Source organism: Scomber japonicus, chromosome 2, assembly GCF_027409825.1.
Source record: "Scomber japonicus isolate fScoJap1 chromosome 2, fScoJap1.pri, whole genome shotgun sequence".
Classification (NCBI taxonomy): domain Eukaryota; kingdom Metazoa; phylum Chordata; class Actinopteri; order Scombriformes; family Scombridae; genus Scomber; species Scomber japonicus.
In genome coordinates, this window is record NC_070579.1 from 2,972,295 (window position 1) to 3,000,258 (window position 27,964).

The 27,964-nt window shown below is 40.3% G+C and overlaps 1 protein-coding gene across 1 annotated transcript in view; it reads right to left on the reverse strand.

The window, feature by feature from the left end:
- Window positions 1-4,152: 4,152 nt before the first annotated feature.
- Window positions 4,153-27,964, reverse strand: part of LOC128378714 (nidogen-1-like) — a 35,836-nt gene continuing 12,024 nt past the window's right edge. Inside the window, exons 2-20 of the mRNA XM_053338296.1 lie at window positions 26,998-27,300; window positions 24,838-25,064; window positions 23,702-24,285; window positions 23,407-23,547; window positions 23,072-23,323; window positions 22,555-22,755; window positions 22,173-22,406; window positions 20,348-20,485; window positions 19,777-19,905; window positions 18,252-18,395; window positions 14,532-14,660; window positions 11,553-11,792; window positions 10,835-11,007; window positions 9,483-9,609; window positions 8,083-8,254; window positions 7,827-7,984; window positions 7,384-7,507; window positions 6,891-7,003; window positions 4,153-4,271 (exon numbers count right to left, since the gene is read on the reverse strand). Of these exons, the coding sequence (XP_053194271.1) occupies window positions 4,153-4,271; window positions 6,891-7,003; window positions 7,384-7,507; window positions 7,827-7,984; window positions 8,083-8,254; window positions 9,483-9,609; window positions 10,835-11,007; window positions 11,553-11,792; window positions 14,532-14,660; window positions 18,252-18,395; window positions 19,777-19,905; window positions 20,348-20,485; window positions 22,173-22,406; window positions 22,555-22,755; window positions 23,072-23,323; window positions 23,407-23,547; window positions 23,702-24,285; window positions 24,838-25,064; window positions 26,998-27,300 (3,708 nt within the window). The remainder of the gene's footprint in view (window positions 4,272-6,890; window positions 7,004-7,383; window positions 7,508-7,826; window positions 7,985-8,082; window positions 8,255-9,482; window positions 9,610-10,834; window positions 11,008-11,552; window positions 11,793-14,531; window positions 14,661-18,251; window positions 18,396-19,776; window positions 19,906-20,347; window positions 20,486-22,172; window positions 22,407-22,554; window positions 22,756-23,071; window positions 23,324-23,406; window positions 23,548-23,701; window positions 24,286-24,837; window positions 25,065-26,997; window positions 27,301-27,964) is intronic.

Sequence of the window (27,964 nt, forward strand, 5' to 3'; positions counted from 1 at the left end):
GAGACAGGAGGAACAGGATAGTACCGCATGCTCACAAAGACTTCTATCAGGAACTAATTAACTTTATGGAAATGTTGACTGTTGAAGTTGTTCCAACACATTTCATTCTCTGCTAACTGTTCTCCATATGTCTAACATCAGGTGAGTTTCTGTTGGTGGACTCAGTCTAGATGGATTATACCCAAGTTTCCGACTTGGAATTTCAACTTGAATTGTGCTCTATTGTTCTTCTCTGGATCGGAGTACAATAGACGGCAGCATTCCAGCAGAAAACTCTCCAAAGCAGGGAATTAGTGAAACTATACGGAGTTTCCCATAAAAGCAAACATTATGCAATTCAATTAGCATTACTTTTTTACTCTCTGCAGGTACAAGGAGGAGTTTGAGAAGGTTTTGAAAGACATTTTGACTCATTTTTAGTGAAACCATCGTACCTGCTGTGAGTAACCAGACGAGAGCTGCTGTCCTGCAGGATGGAACAAGCTACAGACCCTTCAGAGCCACGTGTGAAGCCTTCAGATGGTACAGCAAGTGTTTCATTATTATTATTAAAAGAGACAGTCCCTGATCTCTCATAATATGGAGGACTTGAAAAGAGAAAAATACATAATCGAATCATTTTGTGGCATCAAACATGAAACACAACACGCTGGTTTGAATTATTTTAAAAAAAAAAGGTTTTATTGAGGCTGTACAGGTAGTTAATGTTCCCTCTTTGGCTGATGGTCAGTACAGACACACAGTACGTCATGTTCACAGACCTGACATGATGCTTATGAAGAGTCAGCAGTTACAAACACTTGAAACATTTGACTAATATGAACATTTTCCTGCAAATATACCAGTTTATATTTCAGGAACGAGTCCAGCTGTGGTTTGAATGAGTGACTGTAAATGAAGGTTTTGTAGGTTTGCAGTGTTCGGTGTTTTGCTTCCCTGCTGGACTCATCAGTTTCCTCCCTGATGGGTTTTCAGTTACCAAAAAGACCTGAGCTGAGTTTCTCCCCTAAAAATCCAACGTTACGCTCTTACCTGCTTCTTTACTCTGCTCACTAAACAACCCACTGAGCTCCAGGATGTATCTGGTATATAAAGACGATATTAAGACTTTAACACACAGATGATTTCAGTCTCTAACTTCTCAATGATCCTCAGAAAGTTACACAGCTAATGTAAAACATTACAGAGACACATTTTTACAAGAATGGAAAACCCAAAACTTAGCTGTTAGAGAAACCTTCATGTGGATTAACCCTTAAACAGGCAGCGTGCACCAGGAGATACAGACTATTTAATATCCTGTTAGGATGGTTAAGGAGGTTGTTTAAATGTATATGTGCCTTAGTTTGGTAGAATTGAAGCTTGTGGTAGTTATAAAATTATAAAAATCACTTTAGAAACTAGTATTAATGAGCAGAATGTATCACTTTTCTATGTTAAATAACACTTTTAAGTGTTTTTACCATTATCCCAATTTTATACCTTAATAAGGGCAAAGCATCCTGGTGGAGACACAACTCATAAAATCCAAAATATATTAAAAATATGAAGGAAATGTTTTACTTTAGGTGCAAATGACATAACTAGTGACATCACATTAGGATTTTTACATCTCATTTTCCACTCCTGTCTGTTTAAGGGTTAAAGAAAGTTATTCTCCACAACATAAATCATTATAATAAAACAAGTCATGACAGTTTCTCTGGTTTATTTTATGAATGACTGAAGTTAATCATCTCTGCATACGTGTTAAATGTAAAAATCATGTTTACATTAAATACAAACTGGAGCTTTAATCTCTCAAACATTCAACTTTTCTCATCTTTTAGTTAAAAAAAACCCTACATCCTGCACACACCTTCACAGTACTCATCATCATCATCTTCATCATCATCATCGGTAGATCGTAGGCTCAAACATCAGCACCATTATACAAAAAAAAAAAAAAAATCAGAATATTGTCTGTATATCAGATTATTTACAAGTTCATATAAAAAAATACACAGTGAGTTTTAGCACAAACAAAAGTCTCAAAGTTATTTAGCCCTTACTCAAAAAAAACAAACTCTTAACACATTAAACATTAAACAAAATCAAACACATGTATAATATAAGATGCTAACATATAGAATAAACTCCCAGATTGGTAAAGTTTTATTTTACCACTGAAATATTTAATTATTCGCCCCTTTTTTTAAAGAAATGTAACTTTAGTCAAATCATTCTTTATTATAAATGATTATTCTTCTTTTTGTGAAATGAAAACAGCTTTTAATGGTTTTACGTTTAGTTTCAGTCGGCTAATAAAAAAACTTCTTTACTCAAAACCGACATTTAAGATCCTTTAAAAACAGACATCCTGTTTCCAGCTGAGAATTAAAGACTTTTAAGGTTGTTTTTTTTATCATTAATATTGTAGGAGCCAAATTATGTTTTGTTCATGTTTATATTTGCTTCAGCTGCACGTATGGCAATGATTGACACATGGGTGTGGTTTCCCCTTATTTTACCTGTTTACTTGGGTGGCGGCGGGAGATTTGGACAAAGGGAGTTAGCAGAGCTCCGATATTTTCTGTTGACCGTCACCATCGTCTTTCATCATCATCACCATTGTCATCATCACTTTATTCTTACAGTTGGGTCACATCAGGGTTTTTACATGTTTGTGGAACAGCTGCTTGTCAGTCCTTTTTGATTTTTTCATTCAAATAAACTGCACTAAAAACGTCATCTGGACTTCAGTATGATTTGTGTTTTTTAGGTGTCACAGATAAGAGCCGACTCAGTCTCTCAGCTGCCTTTTGGAAAAGTAGTCGCTACAAATATGTTGAAACTAAACATCTGCATGGATCTGATTGGCTGATGAAGTTGATTGAAGTCCATTTTTTTCATGTTAAAGACACTTTTGGTTTCGTTTCTGTGGCTGTTTGAGAACTTTTAACTACATTTTTCCATTTTATTAAACTTTTAATATCAAACTGTCGAGACGCTCTTGTTTATTTTATCTTCAAGACATTTTAACAAATATCTGCTGATTCGTAGCCGGGGGGAAAAACATGTTGAATCAGAGTAAAGCAACAAATTTAATCAAGTTCCACCAAATGTGGAACTAAATATTTGGATTATCCAGAAGATCAATCATTTAGTTTTTTGATAGTTTGTTGAATCTTGTAGCCAAACTATGATTTACAAACTATTCAACTTAAAGACATTTTGCTGTCTTTCAAATTTCAATTCATAACTCTTACACAGTGAGTCGTAGAAGCAACATTATACTTTTATATTTTCTCCTTCTGATCAAACCTTGTTCAGTTTCATTGAGTTTTCACCAAATGTAGCACCAAAATATTTGGCTAATATAAAAGATAATTCAGTTTGTTTTCTAATATTTTGTACCAAAACTTCGGTAAACTATGATTTACAAACGTCTAACCTTAAAGACGTTTTACCTGTAGGTGGCGCCACAACAACGAAATAAATTATGAGCCTCAGATAAACAAATCCACTGCCAGCCAATCAGTGAGCTTCTCTGTCGCCATGTGTATTTAGAGGCAGGATAAATATATATGTACGTATTTATGAGATGTCAGTTTTTTGTTGGATCGTGTTGGATTATGTTTTTAAAAGACTCCTGAGTTTTATTTGGGAGGAAAACATGTTGGAGTAATAACTGATTGTTTGTCGCAGTGAAACATCACATATATCATATAATAAGAAATCAATAAGAAGCAACTAATACAATAAAACACAACCTGAAGTTTATCGTTCAGTACTTTTTCTTTAAAATAATCATCTGGTCAAAGTGTTTTTAGATGTTACCTGCTGTCTTTAAAGTCCCTGTTTGTCAGGTTTGGTCACTTTTAGGATTAAAACTCTTCAGTCAGGAGGTTTTTATAAGGAACACAATGCACAAACCAATCAGAAAACCCAAATCTGATTCTTTAAACACGGCAGGAAGAGAGCCGACTACCTCACCTGAAGTGTGACATCATCATAAATACAGTGAGGTTTGAGCAGCCGTCCAGAAAAGAATGGTGGAAACTTTCAATTCAAGTAAGAAACACCAAAATTCAGTTAAGTGTGTTTTTGTTTTTGTAGTTTTTTTCTCTCCCAGCAGCAGCAGCAGCATTACGGTTGCTCTGCCGTCCTTCCTCACAGGTTTCTCTCCACACATTGGCCGTCGGCGGCGTCCGGGCAACGACAGGTGAAACCGCCAAGCCGCGGTAGACACAGGTGAGAGCAGCCGCCGTTGTTAGCACAGTAGTTAAAAGCTGAAGAGGAGGAAGAGGAGGAAGAGTGTTAGTGAACATATTACTTTATATCTGCTTTAACTGATGATTTTTCCCACCAGTAGTGAACACAACACTGACAGGTTAGTTTAGAAACGGCTCCAAACACTAATAACAGTGATCATGTGTTCAGTCTCCACAGAGTCTCAATCACATACTTCTGTTGGTACACTGTGTACTTAGTTGTGTATTTTACATATTTCAACAGGTTTGTGTCTCAAATCAAAACACAGCTGTTGCTCACTTACTGGAAATCATTACAGACTGTTAAATGAACCCAATAATCCTACTGATGATTTAGATGTGAGAACAGTATAGTGGAGCTTAGTGTAAAGTGTTCCCTCCCCTTCTGCTATGGAGCCAAGATGGCGACCGTTGAGGGTGAAGTGTTCATAGTTTCCACACTCAACTTTCTGACTGTGTTGACAGAAACCAACTAGGTTCTCATAGTGCTGCATGTTTCCATACTTTATGCGAACAGAAATCAATAAATCAATCAATCAATCAATCAATCAATCAATCTTTATTTGTATGGCGCCAAATCACAACAAAGTTATCTCAAGGCTCTTTCCACATAGAGCAGGTCGAAACCGAACTCTTCAGGTTTCATTTAAAGAGACCCAACATTCCCACATGAGCAACACTTGTTGACAGTAGAGAGAAAAAACTCCCTTTTAACAGGAAGAACCCTCAGAACCAGACTCAGAGTGGGAGAACATCTGCCTGGACCGGTTGAAGTAGAGAGGAGAGAGAGGAAGGAGAGGAGAAAGAAGCACATTGAAAATCAACATTGACCTCAGAATATTAAGAAGAGTAAGAACAGAAGAAGAGATTGGAGACACAGCAGAGTTCTTTGTAAGGCAGAAGTCACTGACCATGTGCAGAAACACGGTTCTGTTTACAGCTTTGCTAGCGTGTTGTGCTAAACATCACAACCTCTGGACGTTGTACTGAAGTTCTTTTGAGAAATGTATAATGTAGTATGAAGCTAAGAGTTTGATATGTAACACAACAAGCTAGTGAAGCTGTAAACAGAACCATGTTTCTGCTCATGCTCAGTGACTTCTGCCTTACAAAGAACTATACTATGTCTCCAATCTCTTCTTCTCGTCTTACTTTTCTTCATATTCTGAGGTCATACGTTCACACTGAGAAGTATGGAAACATGCAGCATTATGACAACCTGGATGGTTTCACTCAAAACAGTCAGAAAGTTGAGTGTGGAAACTGAACACTTCTCACCCTCAACGGTCGCCATCCGTAGCAGAAGGGGAGGGAACACTTTTACACTAAGCTCCACTATACTGTTCTTACATATAAACCATCAGTAGGTTTATTGGGTTCATTTGTCTGTAATGATTTGGTGCCACCAACGAAGACGCTAAAGAAGTATGTGATTAGTCTTTGAAGCCATTAACCATCGTCTTCAGGAACAAACACATCACCCAGTGTAGTGGTGTGGTTCACTGATGTATTTCTAATAGCTTTGATACACACATAGTACTTGTTAGTAGATCACTTCATTGTTGGTTTGGATCCAAACATGGAAAAAATAGAAATAATGAGTCTGCAGCTTTAGGAAGTGTATTTGGGCGTTACTGAGAAAGCAGCAGGTGGACGCAGACAGTGAAGCCGGTTCTCATCACTGCCTGCTGTATAGTTCAGGGCTCAGAGCCAGCTGTGAGTCTCCTGATCCACAGCTGGCTCTCCTGAGGTCATTTCACCCCCCGAGTTCCCACGCTTATATCCATCCACATTCTATACAAGTCTGCAATCAATTACTACGGTCAGTCAGCACATCTGCGCTCCGGTCCAATAAAGACGCCACAGAGCTGTTAGCTGGCAGAGTCCAACATATAACAGCCTCAGAAATAAAGAGACAGCTCACCCAAATCACACCATTACTGCAAAGACTCATTGATTTGGTTTGTTACTGGTTTTAGAAATCTGGAAATCATCTTTATTGTGTTGAGTCTCAAAACCAAAACTATCCATGTGACAAGAAACCAGCAGAGTTCAGTTTCATGTGTGCTTATAGTGACTGGAAGTAGAGCTGCAACTAAGTCATTTTGTTATTGATTAATCCGTCAATTATTTTCTTGAGAATATGAAGAAAAATGTTCCAATCAATGTCTCCCAAAGCCTAAAGATGATCTTGTTTAATCTACAACTCAGATATATTCTATTTATTGTCAGAGGACTAAAGAAACCAGAAAATGTTCACAGATAAGAAGCTGGAATCAAAGAATTTGGAAATTTCGATTGATAAAGTGGCTAAACGTTGCAGCTCTAATTGTAATTAAATAAAAAGTATTAATATAAGAAATTAGTTCCAGCACATAACTCCACCTAAAACCACTGTTAGTTTCTATAGGTGTTAGCTGTATTTTGGGCAGTTAGCTGCTAGCAGTCTTTATGCTAAGCTAGGCTAACCCCATGTTGACTGCGATCTTCTCTTCTTACCCTCAGAAAGAAAGCAAATAAGCTTATCCTACAAAATGTTGAACTATTCCTTTTAAACTGTATCTTCTGCCTCTTTATCATCTCCTTTCGACTGCTTTGTTTAGTCGTTTCTGGTCATGTGACCGGACTGAGTCGTACCTTGTGGACACTGCGTCGGTGTCGTGGTGATGCCGTACAGCCGCGAGCGTTTCTGTGGCAGGAACTCGTCCGTCTCTTTCTGGGACTGACGGTCCACAGCGACCACGGCCTCCCTGCAGAGTAAAAACACCATGTAAACATTCAGCAGAGACCACACACACGGAGGTTTGATCCACGTCAAATTAACGGCGCTGTTAAACACACTTTAAACTAAAACGGTCATAAATGTCTAAACACCGAGCGCCTGAGAAAGTAGCGTTTACAGCAAAGTTAATGTGTTTATTTAAAATCTACTCCGACTGTGGTTTATGGAAAAGGTGACTTTAGTTTTTAGTGTCATTGTAGCTGTGGGTTGATACATATGCAAGAATTTGACTTCAGCTCATGGGAACAAACGAGTGCCAGCAGAGAATTTATATAAAATCCTGCATGTAAATCCTCCAGACTGAAACTGATGTGTGAACAGATGAGACGTTTGTTTCTTGGCTCGTACCTCCGCCAGTCAGTGTAGTAGAGGTTCCTTCCAAATGAGACCAGAGCGAAGGGATAGTGGATCCCTTCCACGATTTGTGTCCTCAGCTGGCGGTGAGGATCCATACACTCCACCTTACGAGTACCTGCAGACCCATCGATAAAAAGCATCGTCAGTGAGAAAACAGCTGGATGAACAACGTATCAGAATGAGGATGTGAAGGATCAGAGGGAGGTTCAGGTTTCTGTCAGGGTTTGGTTAAGTGTGCAAAACAAGTCTAGCTTTTCTCTCTTTATGTAAGGAGACAGACTTTCAGGCAATCCACCAGTTTTTCTTTGTACTTTAAAGAGGCCTAATGAGGCATTGGGTGTTCATGTTGAGTTTGGTGTTTTTATGTGGACCTCCAGTAAGAAAAAAGAACAGTTACTAGCAGCTAACAATGATCCAATAAACCAGCATCTCACCTGCGTCAGCCCAACACAGCTGCTGGTTGTTGGCGTCAAAGGTCAGACCATTAGGAAGCCCCAAGTCATCTTTCACCAGGACGGTTCGATCCGTTCCGTCCATGTTGGACATCTCAATTTTAGGCCCGTCTCTGTTCCAATCTGCCCAAAACAGCCGTCTGCAGCAACAGAGCCAAAGAGAACAAATGAGCTACTCCTGCTACTGCTACTATTACTACTACTACTCTTACTGCCCTAACTGATGAGTTTCACGTACCCGTATGCTGGGTCGGTGACGATGGGTCGAGGGTTGATGAGGTCGGTGTCGAACAGGACGCGACGCTGGCTGCCGTCCAGTTTAGAAACCTCCACAGTGTCACGCATGGAGTCGGTCCAGAAGAGGAGGCGGGCCACGTGGTCGATGGCAATGCCTTCAGGACTCTGCAGCTCTGAGGACACAAGAAACAAAATGTTCAAAATGTTGTTATATGAGCTGAAACCTGCTGAGTGATTAGTCAGGACCAGTCAAACAAACACAGTATCTCAAAGCTACTGACTGAAAATGCTGAATATGAGTCATTAAGTTTGACAAAGTGACACTAATCAGAGCTCTAATCTCTCCTGTCATCCCATTGGGTGATTGAAGCACATATGGAAGTGTTGTAATTCTGCCCATTATAGGCCTGATGAAAGCCAGATAGACAAAAACGTGGCGATTCAATAAAGCTCATCATGTCATGTGACTCTTTTACATATTTTTCTGTTGACAACGAAGCAAAATATAAAATAGTGATTTAATCGTGTCTCATAAACAAAATGTTAGCTTCTCACATCTCAGCTGCAATGTGATGACAAATTCAATATTCCTTTTGTAGTTGTGACACAATCGATATAATAATGTTTTAATAAATTCTGTTGACATTTCAAAATGAGTTTGAGGCAACATAAATTCCTTCTTCACTTACTGCCACACAGACTGTTATTGGACAGATTAGGTTATAATTTTTCTTTGTACACACTGAAACACGGGCGGCGTTTTAAGACTCAGACACATCTTGTAAACCAGTTTGGAAAAAGCTGGAGAACTTATTGCTTGTGAAACACTTTTTTTCAACAAAAAGTCAAGTCAAGATATCAATGAAACGGAAGCTTATTGCTATAAAAGAACCTTGACAACTGCTCTTACTACTACTACTGGTGCTTTTACTACAATGACTGCTGCTGCTGCTGCTGCTGTTCCTAGTACTACTACTATTACAATTACTACTACTACTACTTTATTGCTACAAATGAACCTTGATATTCTACACAAGTCCAGATTAACCACAACCGGTCGAGGCAGATGTTCTCCCACTCTGAGTCTGGTTCTGAGGGTTCTTCCTGTTAAAAGGGAGTTTTTTCTCTCCACTGTCACCAAGTGCTGCTCATGTGGGAATGTTGGGTCTCTTTAAATATAAATCTGGAGAGTTCGGTTTAGAACCTGCTCTATGTGTAAAGTGCCTTGAGATAACTCTGTTGGGATTTGGCGCTTTATAAATAAAGATTGATTGATTGAGTTCATCAATGTTTCTTAACTTCCAATGACTGAATAAAATGATTTATTCATTTATTCATTTCGGTTACTAATTTGACTTCTTGTTCACACATTTCAACGTCCTCCAGTGACGTCTGCCGTACCTTTATTGATGACTGGGATAATGTCTCCTCCGCTCAGACTGGCCTTGCTGATGGCCGGCTCGGTGATATCGGTCCAATAAACCATCTTCTCCATGCAGTCGTAAGCCACCGCGATCACCACCCGGTCCTGAGACAGAAACACAAGGACAAACAGACAGTTTCATTCATCCGGAGACGCTTTCAAAAGAGTCTTTTATGTGAAGTGACAGAGCTTTATGTTTGAGCTGCAGAACATAGACGTCGCTGTATGATCGATGACTTACAGGCTTCATAAATCATGTTTCCCATCAAGAGAAGAAAAGAGAACTTATGCTTAAATGTGCTGAAGAACAACTCATGGATTGTTTAAGGAGAAAAAAGAAGCCTCTGTTGTGTAAAGTGGTTTAACTAAATCCATGATGTCAGTGTGTACAGTATGTTCTTCAGTGTCTCTACTTGTGTGAATAAAACTTAGAAAATCCTCAGAACTACAGACGCTTAAGCTGGTTGTTCATTTCTTCAAAGAGCCTGTTTGGGTTTAGGACTTAAAAGAGGAGTCTGAGGATTATGGAAAGCCTGTTGTTTGCTTCCTGCCTCAAAATCAGATGAGAAGATGTTTATCAGCTATTGTGTTCAGGACATGTTTAACCTAGTTTAGCACAAAAGCTGGCAGCAGGGGTTCCTCCGAAGAAGGGTTTGGTACGGAGAACATCTATGATTCAGTTTCATTTACATTGAAATTAGAGCTGCAATGAATCGATGAATCAACTGGTTGTCAACTATTAAATTAATATAAAATCTATTTTGATAATCGATCAATCATTTTGAGAAATTCAAGAAAAAAAGTCCAACTTTTCTGATTCCAGCTTCTTAAATGTGAATATTTCTTGGATTATTTAGTCCTCTGGCAGTAAACTTTGAATATATCTTTGAGACATTTGAGGACGTCAAGTTGGACTTTGGGAAACTCTGACTATTTTTCACAATTTTCTGATATTTTATGGACCAAACAACAAATCATTTAATTGAGAAAATAACCAACAGATTAATAGTGTTAGGATGGGTATCAGAACTGGAACCAGTGAAATCCAGATAGTATCTGACTCCACTAAAAGCACACGTTATTCACATTATAATGCAATAAATTAAGACATTTATTTGATCCTATTTATGACATCTATGGTTGTTGGTTTGTTTTCAGGGTTTCATTCTGTTTTAAAAAGGTGCAATATAAATAAAGTTATTATATTATTCTCTAAACTCCGGCTGTGTTGTGATGGATTATCTCTTAAAGTCGACTTTCACACAACTGAACGAAAACAACAACAGATATTTTTGGAAAACTGTTGGCAGTGAAGTTGTTGTAGTCTTACAGGAATGTGCAGGAAAGGTTTGGCCTCGTCCTTCTTGATGTTGTATCCATCCAGAGGAACTTGTTCGAGCTTCCCGCTCTGGGCAAACAGCAGGTGTGTTCCCGGAGCAACGGGGTGAACATCTGGCCGTGGGGTCGGACCAACCGGAGGAGGGGTCACCGTCTGATCAATACCTGAGTAGGAAGACAAGAGTTATACCAGTTTACTGTTCATGAGTCAATAATAATCTGTTATTGATGGTAGTTGGAGAACTGAGTGGACCATGGAGTTCAGATGAATATTTGACACACTATGAATATTTTTAATGACTCTTGTTGCCCACTAGTGTCTTGCTAATGTATGGAATCAGAGTCCTAAAGAACTATCTTGATCAGAAGACAAGAAGAACAAAGAGTCCTGCAGCAAATGGTTTGGCCCCCACTGACTCTCATGTCAGAGTCAGAGACAGAAGCAGCTGAGATGCCAAAAATCCACAGACGAAGAAGAACAACAACAACAACTGTGGCGACTTCTCCAAGACGGAGGAATAACAACCGACCTGCCGAGCACCTGAAAAAGCTGCTCACTGCTAAACTGATTTATTTGAAGTTTCTGCTGTTTACTTAACTCTATATCAAGTTAACTGATCAATAAAAACTATCCATGGCAATACGTTTAGTTCCTCAAACTCTGACACATTACTCAGTGTCATGGTGTTTGGTAGCAGCGGGTGACTCACACAGAGGAGTGTTGCCAGGTCCGGTGCGGGTGTTGGGGATCTCCTGGCCATTGGCGTCCACACACCAGCACTGCTGGATGGTGGTGTGACACTGCGTGGGCTTGTAGGCTCCGTGTTCGTCACACTGTGGGATATACTGACTGACGGCCGGACGAGGCCTGAAGATGGAGAAGAAGCCGGAGCTGGCGGTGGGAGTCTGGGCGCTCTCTCTTTGAAGTTCGCACTGGGTCTTCTCACGCTCTGAGAACACATAAAAAAACAGTAAGGGTGAGAGATGTCTACAGTTTGGAGAATCTCGCTTATTTAACACGTTTCAGACAGATTTCATATCTGTGTGATAAGTACAGAGCTGCCGTTAAATCAGTTTTAAAGGGCTTCAACTAGATTATGTTTTCAGTTTATCAATTTATTGTTTGGTCCAAAAATGATGAAATGATTGATCAGTGTTTCCCAAAGTCCAACATCCTCAAATGTCTTGTTTGGTCTACAGCTTAAAAAGTATTGAGTTTACTGTCATAGAAGAATAAAAAACAGATGAATCAGCTAGTTTTCAACTATTAAAGTAATCACCTACTATTATGATAATTGATTCATAGTTTTGAGTCATTTCATTAAGGAGAAACTGCCCAAATTCTCTCATTCCAAGTCCTTAAATGTGAATATTTTCTGGTTTCTTTTCTTTATTCTCCTCTATGACGGTAAACTGAATATCTTTCTGAGTTGTAGACATTTGAGGACATCATCTTGGACTTTTAGACACAATGATCAACATTCTTCACAGCAAATAATGAACAGATTAATTGACAGATAATGGAAATTATTGTTAGTTGCCGCCTTACTTTGGTTCATGACTAAATATCTGCACAACTAATGACACTTCCATCAACTGAGCAGGTATATCAAATCACTCAATAACTCAGTGTAGATGGAAAAATGTATTATCAGAAATATTTATCAAAGATGTAACCTCTGCAAACATTATCTGTGAGCAGGATAAACAGACAGATTATATTCAGCTCTGATTTAAAGGTTTTAAGGTTTTTAGTACGTGGCAGCTGCAGATAAACATGTGAGTGAACTGTGGTGAAGAACCGCTGATTAAAGACGAGCAGGAGTCTCTTCATCTCTGCGGTCACACATCCAGGGGCCACAGTGACATCTGGAAGAGCCTCCACTCGCTTCACTTCACACTCTTATCCTCAACAGTATCTGCCAGACAAACCTCAGAGCAGCCATAACACAGCAGCAGCGTGTCCTCAGAGCGCCACGTCGCCACAAACAATCAGCCGGGATGGAAAGACAAAACCACAAAAAGCAAGAAGACCCCTGAGCGAGGGGCCAAACATCAAAGACAAGAGCAGCCAGACAAAAGCAAACAGCGAGTGGCACTTACAGTAAGAGACGCTGCGACAGGTTTTAACAGGGGACACTAAATGATGCCTTTCAGAGGCCAGCGGTCATAAAGACGCATGAAAATATGACAAAACTCTGGTGCAGAGGAGTGAAGCTGTAATTAGCTGTGAGCTCTGAGCTGCTGACACCTGGAATCACTGCAGGAGTCGACTCCAAACCGCCAACAGACGACAACAACAACATAAACAACAACAACAAGCAGAGAAAGACTGAGAGGTGATGAAATCTGAAAAGTACACCTCCAGCTGAGAAATCAGGTGTCTGCATGAAAGACCTCAGAAAAATGTTTCAGAACTGTTTTCTTCTTTCCTCTCTCCTCTCCCATTAATCATCTCAGCAGCCCTCACATTTATCTGCTGACCCTTTGGAGGGGCCCCACCCCTAGGTTGGGAACCACTGGACTAAACTAGCTAACCGTATATAAAGTAGTATAAACTAGCTAACTGTATATAACGTAGTATAAACTAGCTAACTGTATATAAAGTAGTATAAACTAGCTAACTGTATATAAAGTAGCATAAACTAGCTCCACCTCCAGCAGCTACAACAGTAACATGCTGCTCTAACACTGATGCTTCACTATTAATAATCTAATGATGTCATATATAATAATACTGCAGTACTTTTACTGTAATACTGCATACTACATCACTCATAATACTGCAGTACTTTTACTGTAATACTGCATACTACATCACTGTAATACTGCAGTACTTTTACTGTAATACTGCATACTACATCACTATAATACTGCAGTACTTTTACTGTAATACTGCATACTACATCACTATAATACTGCAGTACTTTTACTGTAATACTGCATACTACATCACTCATAATACTGCAGTACTTTTACTGTAATACTGCATACTACATCACTATAATACTGCAGTACTTTTACTGTAATACTGCATACTACATCACTCATAATACTGCAGTACCTTTACTGTAATACTGCATACTACATCACTATAATACTGCAGTAATTTTACATGTAATGGAGTATTCGTGAACTGCAGTATTAGTACTCTTCCTCTTCCTGTTCCCGCTCTTTTGGGGAATGATTTATGACCCTGAACAGGACTCTCAGCTGTGCGTCACAGACTGTGTGTTAGGTCTAACGTGAAATCTGTTTACACTCTGATAAGTTCAGCAGCATCGCTCCGTCTGTGTTCATACGACTCAACCTTCAGCTGGATTATTATAAGGACTAATGTTTATACTCTACAGTTTACTCGGCTTCCATTTGTTTTACAAATAGTTGGAAAAACCACCTTCAGTGTGTGTGAGCTGAAATGTTTTCTCTTTTCTCTCTTTAGCGCTCAAGAGACGATAAAAAAGGAACACGCTGCTGCTTTCAAACCTATTTGAGTAGTTTATATTTCTGCTACACATAAATATAAGTTTTTAACTCATTACCTGGCAGGCAGCTGTAGTTTCAGTTCATTCATACAAATAATTAAATGGTAGTTTAGCAGAAATGTAAAATAAACCACAACATAATCATTTAGTTAAGTTTCACCTTCAGTCTGAGGATTTGAACCAGTAAGTGTGGAAGTGACATACCTGAGGATGTAGGGCTGCACTGGAAGCCGTCGCCATGGAAACCAGGACGGCACTGACAGGTGAAGGATCCCGGCACGTTCGAGCAGACGGCGTCACGGTGGCATCGTTCCTGCTGACACTCGTCTATGTCTGAATGGGAGAAAAAAACAAAAAAAAGATGAAAATAGGAACATTCACAGCAAAATGAACTCTTCCATCTTTGGTGTGTTTTAAGATGAAGTACCACTATTGGCCACTAGATGGCGACTCAACAGAAATCCAGTCAGAAAGTTTCAATTTAAAGGTTTCCAAGTTTGAGCTTCAACAGTCATATTGGATTCGTGATGGTGCCCGTTCTGAGAATCAGTAACCAGTTTGTCACTCAAGAGTTACTCAAATTTTTACTGCATTGTCCGAACATCTATAAAAAATAAAAAGTATAGTCACGTTTCTGTCCATTTCTGACATTTTATGTTATTTTCATGTATTCATTTGTTATATTCTGAGTCTCTACTGGAATATCTTTGCATGATTTCCAGTTAAAAATTCCTTATTTATCTTCTACTGGTCTTTTATGCAGCCGCTCAGTTCAGCCTCAGTCTGTTAACAGGCCATTTTAGCTCCTGTCTCTTTAAGCAACATTTCAAAATATGTTCATCTCAAGTTTTGGACCTTTTGCACCTTTGACCATGTTTAATATCCAACAGAACAGGATATAAATGAAACGAAACCACAAACAGCAGAATATGTCCCTTTAAATAAAGACTGCATTAATCAATATGTGTCCACAGTTATGGATTTTGACAGATTTTTGGGGGTCAAAAGGACAGAATTACTGTATTATATACTTATTACTGTATATATAAAATGTGAACAGGATCAATAGATAGTAAAATAAAGTGAGAGACTGAGTATACATGTAATTCATGAGCTCAAAACAGCAGATTTAGTGTTTAAGTTGTAGAAAACTGAACTGAGGAGTTTCAGAGTGTCGTCCTCTCCTCTGTAGATTTCCCTCCACTCAGAGTGTTTTAAACATTCTTCATCTCAGACTCACCAGAGCTGAGCCGATGATAGACAGAGAAAAAAAGGGGAAAAAGCGGAGGTGAGGGTGGATGTATATGTAGGAGATGAGCTGCACAGCTGTAAGGCAGGGTTGTGCATTTCCTGTCCCCGGGTCCCACAGCGCTGACTTATGTTTCACAGAAGAAGAACAAAACGCACTGAACTGATTCTCCAGCTTCTGTCTGAGAGAAAGTCTGCAAGCTCTGCAAGTTCACGTGTAACTCTGCAGTTATGTGTAAGGAAATGCATTAACATGTCAGGAATACAAGTTCACATCCTGCCTGAAGCTTCTTTAGTGTTATGTTTTAAAGGTTGTTAAACTGTCTGAATGAGGCTGATTTACGGTTTTAGGTTCACTTTGCTTTAATACAAACCAATGAATTTGCTTTACTGCTGGATCCAAACACTGCACACATTGTGATCACATGACAATTATGTAAACCTGCTTCCATACAGAGCACTGTATCTTTAAATAATGACTTAACACATATTTGAAACAATCCATCATGTGTGGATTAGATATATATCAGGCTCACTCATGGTAAAATGACAGCTTTGAACATAAAACTGGGTATCCTTTAAGAAATGATGATAACACCACCAATCCAAGTACCCTTAAAGTGATCCTGGTACCAGCTGAGTACTTCATTATATTCCCATTAACACACTGAGTCTCTGTCTGTTATCGTGTGTAACAGGCGTGTAGTGTAGACTCACTTTAGAGCATTTAGGAGGCATCTTTGCTGCTGAACTGCTAAACGAGCTAACTCAAATTCACCATGACTTCACCACCACAGACGGGTCGTAGCTGCTGTGGCAGTGGACCAATCACATGATGTATTAAATGCAAGAACGCTTGTGTTGATTGGATGTGAGCAAGTCCATACAAATAGTCATATTTTCTAGCTCTGGGTGCAAAAAGGATCGATTGCAGGTATCGATTGACAGGAGACGTTTAGATGCTACCCCTGACCTCCAAGGTTATTCTACTGTTATATATCTGGACTACTACTAGTATTACTAATACACAGAAGAAGTGATGTAACCACAGCTGTCCCTCCCACATATACATGGCAGTAGGAATGAAGGAGTTCCGGTTTGTGTTTCTTTTGGCCTGATGGTAATAACTGGAAGGACTCGTGCCTCTGTGATGAGGTTGGTTCGTTCTACTGCTTCGGGTATACAGTAGTGATAATTGAGTTTGGATTGTGTCGTTATTTTACTTGCTTGGTTAATGAACCGAGAGAACTTTGATTTATTATGTTTATGTTAACACACACACACACACACTCCAGCTGAACCCGCTGACTCTCCATCCAGGCTGGACTATCACCTAGGCAACAGCTCAGAGGCATCAGACCTCCAGTTCACCCATCATCATCATTAACATCTGGATCTATTAATGTGATCAATCAAACATTTATTCAGAAGTTGCAGCACTGAGGTATGAAATTAACTCTGATTAGACTACATTCTCGTGGCTCTGGGACCCGTTTTACCACATGATTCAACATTCAAGCCGCAGTTTGCATCTGTGCATCATTTTTTCTTCTGTTTATTTGACCAAAGAAGCTTCAGGCATGAAACCCGGGCTTTCCAACCTTTGTTTGCTTTATTTAGATGTGATTTTTTTGTTTAGTATATTTAGATTTGTGTAGTTGGTATTATAGTTTATTTTTGGTAATTGGTTAAACACTGTGGGTTCTTTTGAGTAGTAGGTTATTTGAGGAAGTAGCACATTGGGACATTGAGGACCAGCATGCACCTGGGTGGGCCTATGGTTTATTACCAGTGTGAGAGAGGCAGCAGCAGCCATGGTTTGACTTTGTTCTTTTCTGTTACAATAAATCCAAACAAAACACAAGATTGAAATGGACATTAATCTTCTTCTGCCTGCGTTAAACTACATCCTCATAGTGCATCAGTGGCCTTTTGATTATGTTTGGTTTAAAGCTTAATTTGTTTTTTCTGTACAAATGACCACTACAGACAGTCTTACAGTCAGCAGTGTGTAGTCGGCTCACATTTCAGATGTCTATGAGTTGTTAACAGCTCCACCAAATACTGATTCTTCCCTCTAAACTACTCGCATGCTTTCATTTCAATAAATGTTCAAATGATCCAATATTTCAGCAAAAATCAAAGAAGTTTTCAATATTCAATCTGCAGAGATATAATTTCCTCTCGTGTACTTTTTAACACATTTAGTTGACGACTGTAAGACTCACAAATGTATCTGTAATTTATGACTGAAAATCGTTTGTGAAACCGGAAGATCTGCGTGTAAACAGCAACTGACAGTCAGAAACACAAAGATGTCGAATTTACTATCATAGAAAATTGGAAATCTTGCAAATATTCACATCTGAGAAGCTGCTAACAGAGAATGTTTGCTTTAAAAGTGACCTGCTTTCAAATCTAATTGTTCAAATCAATGAATAATTTAGTCTCTAGAACTCAACTGGAGGCCAAGAACAAGCTTTTGCCCCACAGGTTGTTAATCCAGCAGTGTTTTCTTACGTACAGATGTGAGCTACTTCAGTATTGTTTGAACCTAACTGCGACCTTCATCACAGACCACATGGAGGATTATGAAGAAACCAGTCACAACAGCGAGGAGCAGCCGTCACCTGGACTCAGCCCAAGGTCTGCTGACAGGAAACTCAGTGAACTCACCCCGACACACCCGGCCGTCGCCGTCGAAGCCCTGCAGGCAGGTGCAGATGTAGGCCGAGCCTCCGGTGTAGCTGCAGAGAGCTCGCTCAGGAAGATCGCAGTCGTGACTTCCTCTCTGACAGTGGTCCACCGGCCGGTTCTCCACTGCAGGACGACACACACCGTTAGCATTGCTGTACAGAACATCATCACCAATACATGAATAATTAATCAGATTCAGATGGTCCAACATCGTCACCCAGTGATGGATGTGTATTATAAATGCTGTAAATAAACGTGATGCATTGCCTGTATGTGTTAACATAATAAACTCGACCCGTGTTCAGTCAGGTGAAGTCTTTACAGTATCTGAAGCTAATATGAAGCTTCAGCGTCCAAATGAGTCAAATCTTCATCTTCTATGTTTCAGCGTTACAGTGTTTTTAGTAGCAAAGTCTTTGTGTTCCTATACTTCCACCACAGAGACACAGGAAACACTAAGAGGGAATCTGATGCTATAAAGACTGTAAATGTGTCAGATATCACTGATATGACTAAGTCACACTGTTACCATAGTAACTATAATAACTATAACAACTCACACTGATGAAGCTCAATAGAAGCTGATCAGATACTTTAACCCTCCTGTTGTCCTGGAGTCAAGGAAGGAAGAAGAAAGGGAAGGAAGGAAAGGAGAGAGGGAAGGAGGAAGGAAGGGAGGAAAGAAGGAAGAAAGAAGGAAGGAAAGGAGGGAGGAAGGAAGGAAATGAGGGAAGGTAAGGAAGGAGGAAAGGAAAGAAGGAGGAAAGAAAGGAAAGAAGGAAGAAGGAAGGAAAGGGGGGAGGAAGGAGGAAGGGAGGGAGGAATGAAGGAAAGGAGTGAGGAAGGAGGGAGGGAGGGAGGGAGGGAGGAAGGAAGGAAGGAAGGAAGGAAACACTAAGAGGGAATCTGATGCAGACTGTAGATGTGTCAGATATCACTGATATGACTAACTCACACTGCTGAAGCTCAATAGAAGCTGATCATCTACTTTTAAATGACATTTTTACACTAAATGAGGTCTCAGCACTTTAATAATGGCCGGTATGAACAAGATGAATGAAAATGTTCATATGCTTTTGATAAAATATGTGTTGTAATATCTACGCTGAAGTGTTTCATTATTTATCCAACAGGGACATTATCTGCACAACACTGAGAAAAATGAATTATCGTCCAAAAGTTAAAGAGGAAAAAAGCTGTAATTCTTTGTTTCTTCTTGTACTTCAGACATGCAGATGTGTTTAGCAGTGATTCTGGTTCAGGTTTGTATTGAGTTCATCAAAGAACGACGTTGTGTCTGCACTGAGACGATCTTCATTGTTTATGTCTGTGGGCGTTTTTTTTTATTTTTTTTTTACAACATCTGTAAGTGCAATAAGAGACTCTTCAAACAGAGACTCTCACACACACACGGGAAATACACACTCCACCCCCCCACACAGCTGTGAACACACACACACACACACACACACATAAACACACACACACACACACAGACACACACCGATGCAGGTCTTTCCGTCGCTGGCGAACACGAAGCCGGTCGAGCACTCGCAGTGGAACGTTCCCGGCTGATTGCTGCAGACGGCGTTGGGTCCACACACATCAGGAGTCTCCCTGCACTCGTCGATATCTGCCAATAAATCACCAATAACATGGACAGGAGTGATAAATATTGATTCAGTCAATTAATCATGAAAAGAAACTTCATTGGGAACTGTTTTTTAATCATTGTATAATCATTTTAGTCATATTTGCTACTTTCAGCTTCTTAAATGTGATGATTTTATGTTTTTCTTTGTCTCACATGATAATAAACTGAATACATTTGAGTTTTAAAACTGTTGTCCTGCCAAATAAGACATTTAAAAAGGCATTACTGGACTCTGTTTAAATCATAATGGGCATTTTCGGTATTTTCTGACATTTAATAACAATTAATCGATTAATAAACAAAATCTCCACAGCCAGTAACGATGATGAAAGTATGGAAAACTTATACACATATCTGCGTATTTCATTGTCTCATCTGTACTTGAACCAAACATGATGCAGCCCTGTTGTGACAGTCTTACCGCTGCAGTAACGTCCGTCTCCGGTGAAACCAGACGCACATTCACAGGTGAACTGGAGGCCTTCACCTGCTCTACACATAGCATTGATGTCACAGCCGTGTCGGCCCGTGAAACAGGGATTCTGCTCCGGATTACCGCCTGTTAGAAAAACAAAAAACAGTCTGCAGGTTAAAAATCAACTCCGCAAATTCTTTTCACACACATTTCAAAACCATCATATAATTATAATACTGTTTACTGTTTGCTTTGAGTCACATCTGCTCAGTGCTCCATTGTGCTGGAATTTCAGAGCAACCGCAAGCTGTTGTTGTCCGACTTGGTTTGATTTAGTAATTCCTTTAAATCACTTCATTGTGTATCATGCTTTGTCAGTGCAGCCACATGGAGGGTGCTGCTGTATTTAACCATTAACCTGTATGTAGAAGGAGATTGGTTCCAAAGTCTTGTCATTCATATTGGTTCTCACAGCCAGCGTAGAAAAACATTAGTAAGGTGTTCACGTTTTAGACATAAAGATAACCACAGAAATGCTGTCAAGCTATGTTTAATCCTTTGAAGGTCAAAAATAGGGAAAAATGTCCATCACAGGTTTCATGAGCCCAAGTTGACGCCTTCACATGTGTTGTTTTGTTTAAACCAACAGTATAAAACCCACAGATGATTAATTCATTTATGTGAAACCACGAAAAACAGTAAATCATCACATTTAAGAAGCTGGAACAAAAAAATGACTTAAACCATGAAATGACACCACAGTGTTGTTCCCTCATGCAGCTGATCGTTGGAGCTCCATGTTTGAAGTTCAGCTCTTCACAGGAAACACGACCCAGATGTTCCACTTATTGCCAACAAACTCCAGCTGAGCTGTGTTTGCTTTTCTAACTCTGAACCCCCAAGCATCCTATCATCAGCCCCCAAACTCCACTTTTACCTTTAACCCCCTCTCAAAAGATGCTTCTAATGCCCCCCCACCCCTTCAGTCTGGTCCCTGCTGTGGACTGAAGGTTGGTATCTCGTTGACATCGGCCGCTGACCTTCACCCCTGCCAACGCTGTCACAGGCTCTCTGATTGCAGCTGAGGAAATACAGCCGCGCTCAGATTACTGTTTATCTTCCTCTGATGTTGCGCTGCAAACACCACAGAGGCACTAAATTGTCGGAGGCGTGTTTCAGTGCATTCCTCTGGGTAATAACACTCACGGCTCTCCGACTGTCCCTGACAGACGACCAGCAACAAAGGTGTAACTTTGGTTGGAGAAGTGAGGGGGGGGGGGGTTAGGAGACATGACAACCTGCAGCTGTCAGTGCACAGAAGGTTATCTGATTATCTGAGAGTAAAGCAACAAAACTGGTGGATCTTTAAGCTAACTGGTCTTGATGACGGTCACTTCAGTCGCAGCTTTTTGATGATGAAACGTGAACTACAGACTCATTTGAACGTGTTGTTGAGTTCTCCGCCTAACACTAAACACTGAAGATTTCAACCTTAAGGTGCTGCTGGTGGATAGATTTTATCATCTGGGCCCCAGTTTTACTGAATTAACTGAATAACATTGTTGACAAAAAACTGAAAACTTTAGTATGCAAGTCAAAGGTTCTGTCTCAGGTTTTACATTTAGACATTTAGTAATCCTGCTTCTTAGAACAAACCTATTAGAAGACATAGTTGAGGTGGTGTTGTAATTTTCTTAATGACAAGATAGTTCTAAAATATGTAAGACTTAAAGATTAAAACGTTTTTGTTTGCGGTAATTTGGGTTTATAACCTCTTTGGGGTTTAATCAAATCACTTGCAGACACAGATACGTTAAACTTCAGAACTCACTGTGGACGGAGCCGATCTTGTTGCTCATGGCGTAGCGTATCAGGTGGTTGTCGGCGTCGAACATCACAAAGATCTGGTCCACGCTGAGCTTCTGGACAGATGGCGCCGCCCTGTTGGTCTCATCATGAGGGCAGCTCTGGAAGGTGATGGTCTGACGCCAGTTGTAGTTTCTGGTCTGGACGTCGCCGTCCGAGGAGGTGATGGTGTAGTCGCGGTTGGAGGAGGAAGTGATCACTGGGAGGAGGACAAAGAGCAAAAGAAAACACTTATACTGGTGGGAATTACTGGTCTGACAGTGACTCACTATCACTAAACATGCCAATACTAACATTTATCAGACTTTTGTAGTTAGTCAGTCTGTGTGTTTGTATGTCATCCTTACAGTTTTGGTCGTACTGGTAGATCTCTTTGTATGGGTTGATCTGGACGGTGGATCCTACCGGGATGGCGGGAACACGTCCCTCCAGCTCTGTGCTCACCACCAGGTGGTCGTGCTCATCAATCCCCTTAAACTCCTGCTTGATGCTCAGCCGCTCGTTACCGGGCTGGAAGATGACCTCGGCCTGCCGAGAGAACACACCGCCTACACGGATGTATCAGAAGACATGTAAGTGTCTGCAATACTGATGCAGCTGTTATTTGATGTGTTTTCTAATTTTTGTGGACTTCAGTGGGATAGATGAAAGCACAGTGTGACAAAATGTACAGTTTGCCTTGAAACCCAAACAGATTAACGTACAAAAAACGAAGAAAAAGGTGCTTTTTATATAATGTACTGTGCTCATGATTTACAGCATACTTAAAGCAGCAAGAGTTGATGTTTTGCCTAATTTGGGGCAGTAAAATGAGCTGTAAGCAACAATTAAAAATCAAGTAAAAATGACAACATGTCCACTTACCGATGAGGCTGAAGCCGTTCTGGTAGCCGGGCTGCTCCAGGGCAAAGGCCCAGCCGATGACTCCTCCCAGGGAAGACAGTGGCTGCAGGGAGGGACCTAGGCTGTCAGGGATGTTGCTGATTGCCACGTAAGCCCGTCCATCATTTGCCACCACGTATGAGTGCAAGTCATTGTTACTGATCTCCACAGGCAAAGGTGAGTTCCCCACAAACACTCGACCTGAGACTTTTCCATTCATTCTCTGTGGTTTACCTGGAAAGCAACAGAGACTTGATAAGAGAGGAAAATAACAGCTTTATCAGACCAAGATAGCGTCAGCACAAAATGAATCGTACCTTCTGCAACACAGTCCTTCCCGTTACCATAGAAACCAGGCTTACAGTGGCAGCAGTACCCGTTGCTGTAATCCCGACACTCGGCGAAAGCAGAGCATTTGTGCCTGTTGTGGTCACATGTCTCCAAATTGTACGCAAATACTGTGAAGAGAACCAAAGAATATACAAATAGTGTGAACATGTAAGATTCTACTGGAGGTCTTGCCAGGATTACCCCTGAGAAAAAAATCAAATATGGTTGTTCACACTCTTTTGAGTCTTCAAACACAAATGTCTTTGGGCTTTAATAATTTACCATTTACATTCAGATCTTCATCTTCATCTACCACGACAATCTCAGGTTGCTGGGGCCGGGTATGAGGTGGAACTGGTTGGACTGGTTCAGGGTTGATGTACCGTGGATCAACTGGATATCTGGGCTCACCAGGTTCAGGAATGGTGTATCTTGGTTGCTCAGGCTGGTAAGGGTATTGGGACTCAGTTTGTTCAGGGTATCTTGGCTGAACCCTCTCTGGGGAAGCATATGTTGGGGCGACGGTCTCAGAATCAGGGTATTCTGGCTCAAGCTCGCCCAGATCTTCGTATTCTGGCTCTTCAGTCTCCGGTTCTGCGTAGCCTGGTGTAACAGTCTCAGCCTCTGGGTAACTGGGTTGGTACTCAGCGGGACGCTCAGTTGGGAATATCTCCTTGTCTTCTGGTACAGCTTCAGTCGTCCTTGTTGTCTGGGTCTCAGGTTCCCTTGGCAACATAGTAACAGAGACTTCGCTGGTATCCTCTCCCTCAGGAAGGCTGGTAACCATTCCTGATGTGATGTCGAAAAAGAACGGTGAGGATCCGATCTCATACACCCAAACCCCACTCTGTCCTGAGTTGGTCTTTCTGATTGGATATAGAAAAGAAAAAAGAAAAATCAGTGTCAATGAAAATGAGAAACTAATATGGAAAGGTAGTGTAACATGAATCAGCAATGGTATATTTGATTCCAGATTTTCTCCAATTAATGTAGACTTTTCAAAGGCTTCAAAGAGACGGGTGCACAAAACAATGACTTACTGACGATGATGTCAATTTTTTAGATTTGCTGCAGGTCTTATTAAATATGTATTGTCCAAACAGTTTGGAATCTTGAATGTTCATTTATTGCTTTTTGGAGCTGCAACAGCTGCATTTGTTGGTTCAAAGGCTGTATTCAGATCAAATCAGGTGATGGTGCACCGCCACAGGGTTGAGCAGAAGTGTGTGGGGTGTGGCCATGTTTGTACTCTAATTATATATAATATATAATAATTAGTTTGTACTAATTATTTCTGTATGCAAAACTGCTATTGCTTGTGTCTTTCAAAACTTTGCAAAAGATGTAACATGTATTTTCAAGCACAAAACAAACATTACAAGTTCACAAGGGATCACACAGTGACATCAGATTCATACTCAGTAAGTTCCCTGATGGAGGTCTCGTCATCTGTGGTGCTGCGGAAGTACGCCCCCTGGGTGGTTCGCCACCAGCCCTTCACAAGGCCTTCATTGAAGCCAACTTCTAGGACCTTATCCTCGCCCCCTACTGAAGTGGAGTGGAACTTCAGGCTGTTTTTGGGGTACAAGAGGATAGCGTAGGAGGACGATGCCATCAAGGCCACAACCAGCTGGAAAGTGTTTCTCTGAAAGTACAAAGAAGATGTTGAACACCAGTTCTTAGTTTTGCTCCTCTGCTTGTCCAGTTCTTCTGACTTTTTATTCTGGCTGGTAGTTATTTGCAATCAATTTTATAGAGCCCTGTTCAGCCAGAGTACAAACTGCTTCACCAAAGGGATGCACCATGATCTGCAGTCAGTAACGAGACGGGAGATGATGGTACAGATACTTTAAGTGTCTTGAATAAACCCATAACCTGAACTTCCCATCACCTGAACCTTTGAGAACTCGTTGAGCCCGGCTTTTCCACTGTCGGATGTACAGTGTATCATTAAAAAGTCAATACTAGGACAGAAGTCTTCATTTGTCCACAATGTGTTCTTTATTGTGTTATTGCCGATGTTGAATTGAAATGGTTACTGTTCCACTGTAGTGTATGTTGTACTTGAGATGTGACGAGACATCTGCTTGACTGATCATGAGTTACAGCCCTGCAAGTATTCCTTTGTCCCTACTCTGTGAGTACTTGGAATTTGACTTAGTACCCCCTCCTTAAGGGTGTCAACATTAAGTCCCTGAATTTGTCTCCAGAGCAGGTGGATAACAGTGGAGCAAAATGCAAAACCCAGAAAAACAGATACAAGTTCAGTTACAGTTCGATAAGTCCCATTACTGGAAAACCCCATTATTGTCAAGTTAGTAACTGAACTGGAGAGCTTTCTAACTGGTAATTAACAATTTAGCTAGCTCGGTAGGCTGCTGTGGCTGGCTAGCATCACCATATTACCTATTAGCTCACCTATTAGCTCCACAAATAGTCACTATGTCACCAGCTTCCAACTCCAAATATCTCACCCATTAAGCAGTCACTCCGTCTGAAACAGTGCATTGTTAATCAGATCAGATCAGAATGAAGACCAGCTGTGCTCTGGAGGACATTAATGCACTGGAGTCACAATCTGGCAAGCAGCACACAGAAAATAATATGGGAGTTCTGTCTGGCTGCACATGTTTAGGAGGATTATTGAGCAGCTGGAAAACTGGACTCGGTGAACAGGTAATAGCTCAGGGTCAGACTATGAAACAAACCAGGCTTAAGCTGCAGGAAACGAACATAGTAGCAGGACTACCACAATGAATCTTCTGCATCCATCCGGACTCAGACAGCATTACTGGCCTTACACTATTGTTCAGCTACAAACAAAAAGGAAACACATGGCACTGTATCATATAAAATGCTTTAACTTATGTTTGTGTATTTGTGTATCCACACTGCAGGCTTTCCTTGAGTTCTTTCATGTTTTTGAGCAGCTGGACACAAAGTCACTGCAGATGGTCCCCAGAATTATAATAGAAAAAGGCAAAAAAGCTTCTAAATACGTCACCTACAGAACAACCTGAAACTGTCAGAGCTGATAACTGTTGGAGAATTTAAGTCAATTGTACCTGTTTATGCATCATAACTGGATTTCTTCTCTTTTGTCCTTGTACTGCATATCAACTGGATATTGTGTCTACTTGTTTGTGGTGTTTGACACATGTTTATGCTGCCAGGAGTCTTTTGGAAAAAAGGGATTTTAATCTCAATGAGACGTTTACAGAGTTAAACAAAAGGTGTCACAACCAGTAATCTTCTTCAACTGTGCTGCTGGTCTTAGTTTTGTTTGTTTGTTTTTTTTCTCAGATTTCTTCACAGCTTTGGTGTAAACCACTGGTAATTATAAGGGGATCCTCTAACATTAAACTGCAGCATGTGATCACACCTATATTTTGAGAACCGTACAATTTTAGAAATCAACAACAATTATGCAATTTGTGTTGCTCTCATCCAAAAAAAAGGGATACGGATAGGAAGGTTAGTTTATAATCTCATAACACATAAACATTTCTTATGTGATGCAGTATCTTGCCAGTGTCATTAACTTGCTTATAATAATGGCTCCTTATTCTGTCCCTCACCTTAGTGTCCAGTCCGTCCCCCCGTCCAGAGGTGCCTTTGGCGGCCACGTTCTCCCAGGTGACGATGAGGGCGCTGGTTGGATCCACTCCATCATCTCCGGGAAAAGCTCGCCTGATGTGCTTGGTGACTTGGCTCAGTACAGCCGGTTTGCTGTCCTCTCTGAAGTAGACCTTTCCCTGTCCGTCACTGGTGTCCAGGTCTCCGAGGAGCGCTGCGATCATTCTGAAACTGGCGGGCATTTTCCCCAGATACTCCTCCTCAGCGTCAGGCTCAACAGCAGCCACCAGTCCATTAGTGTTTATCTGGAAGAGGCGACAGGTTCAGTTTATCTGTTAGTGAAGGATCTGTCAGACAAAACACTTAACATACTGTACGTGTTTGTATGGAGGCCCAATACTGCTACAAGGAAAAAAAACATCCACCAATTATGATTTTTTTCTCATAATTATGAAATAAGTCGCTTTAGTTTGCATTGTTGTGCTACTGAATTGTGAGGGCTGTAGTTATTATTCCTTAATACCTCATAATCATGAGAAACTTTGTATAATTATGAAAAAGTGTCTTGTAATTATGACTTACAAAACACTAATTTCGTGAAACTTACAGTTGATGACATGGTATCTCTATTTTTTTTACTTAATATCTAATTATAATGTCTTAGTATCTCATCTTTTACACTATTTTATAATTATGACAACTCATAATTAGAAGAAACTTATAAATTAGAAATTACAAACAGTATAGAAGTCATAATTATGAGTAAGCATCTATTACGTAATGTCTCATAACTATGACCTCATTTCTAATAACTATGGAAAACTCATTATGAAGTACGATCTCCTTGGCTTAGTATCTCAGAAAGTTTCTCAAAATCATGAGATACTGTTTCATTATTATGACTTATGAGAGAGCATTATACTCTTAGATAATAATGAGAAAAAAAGCACTTGAGAACGACAAAAGAAA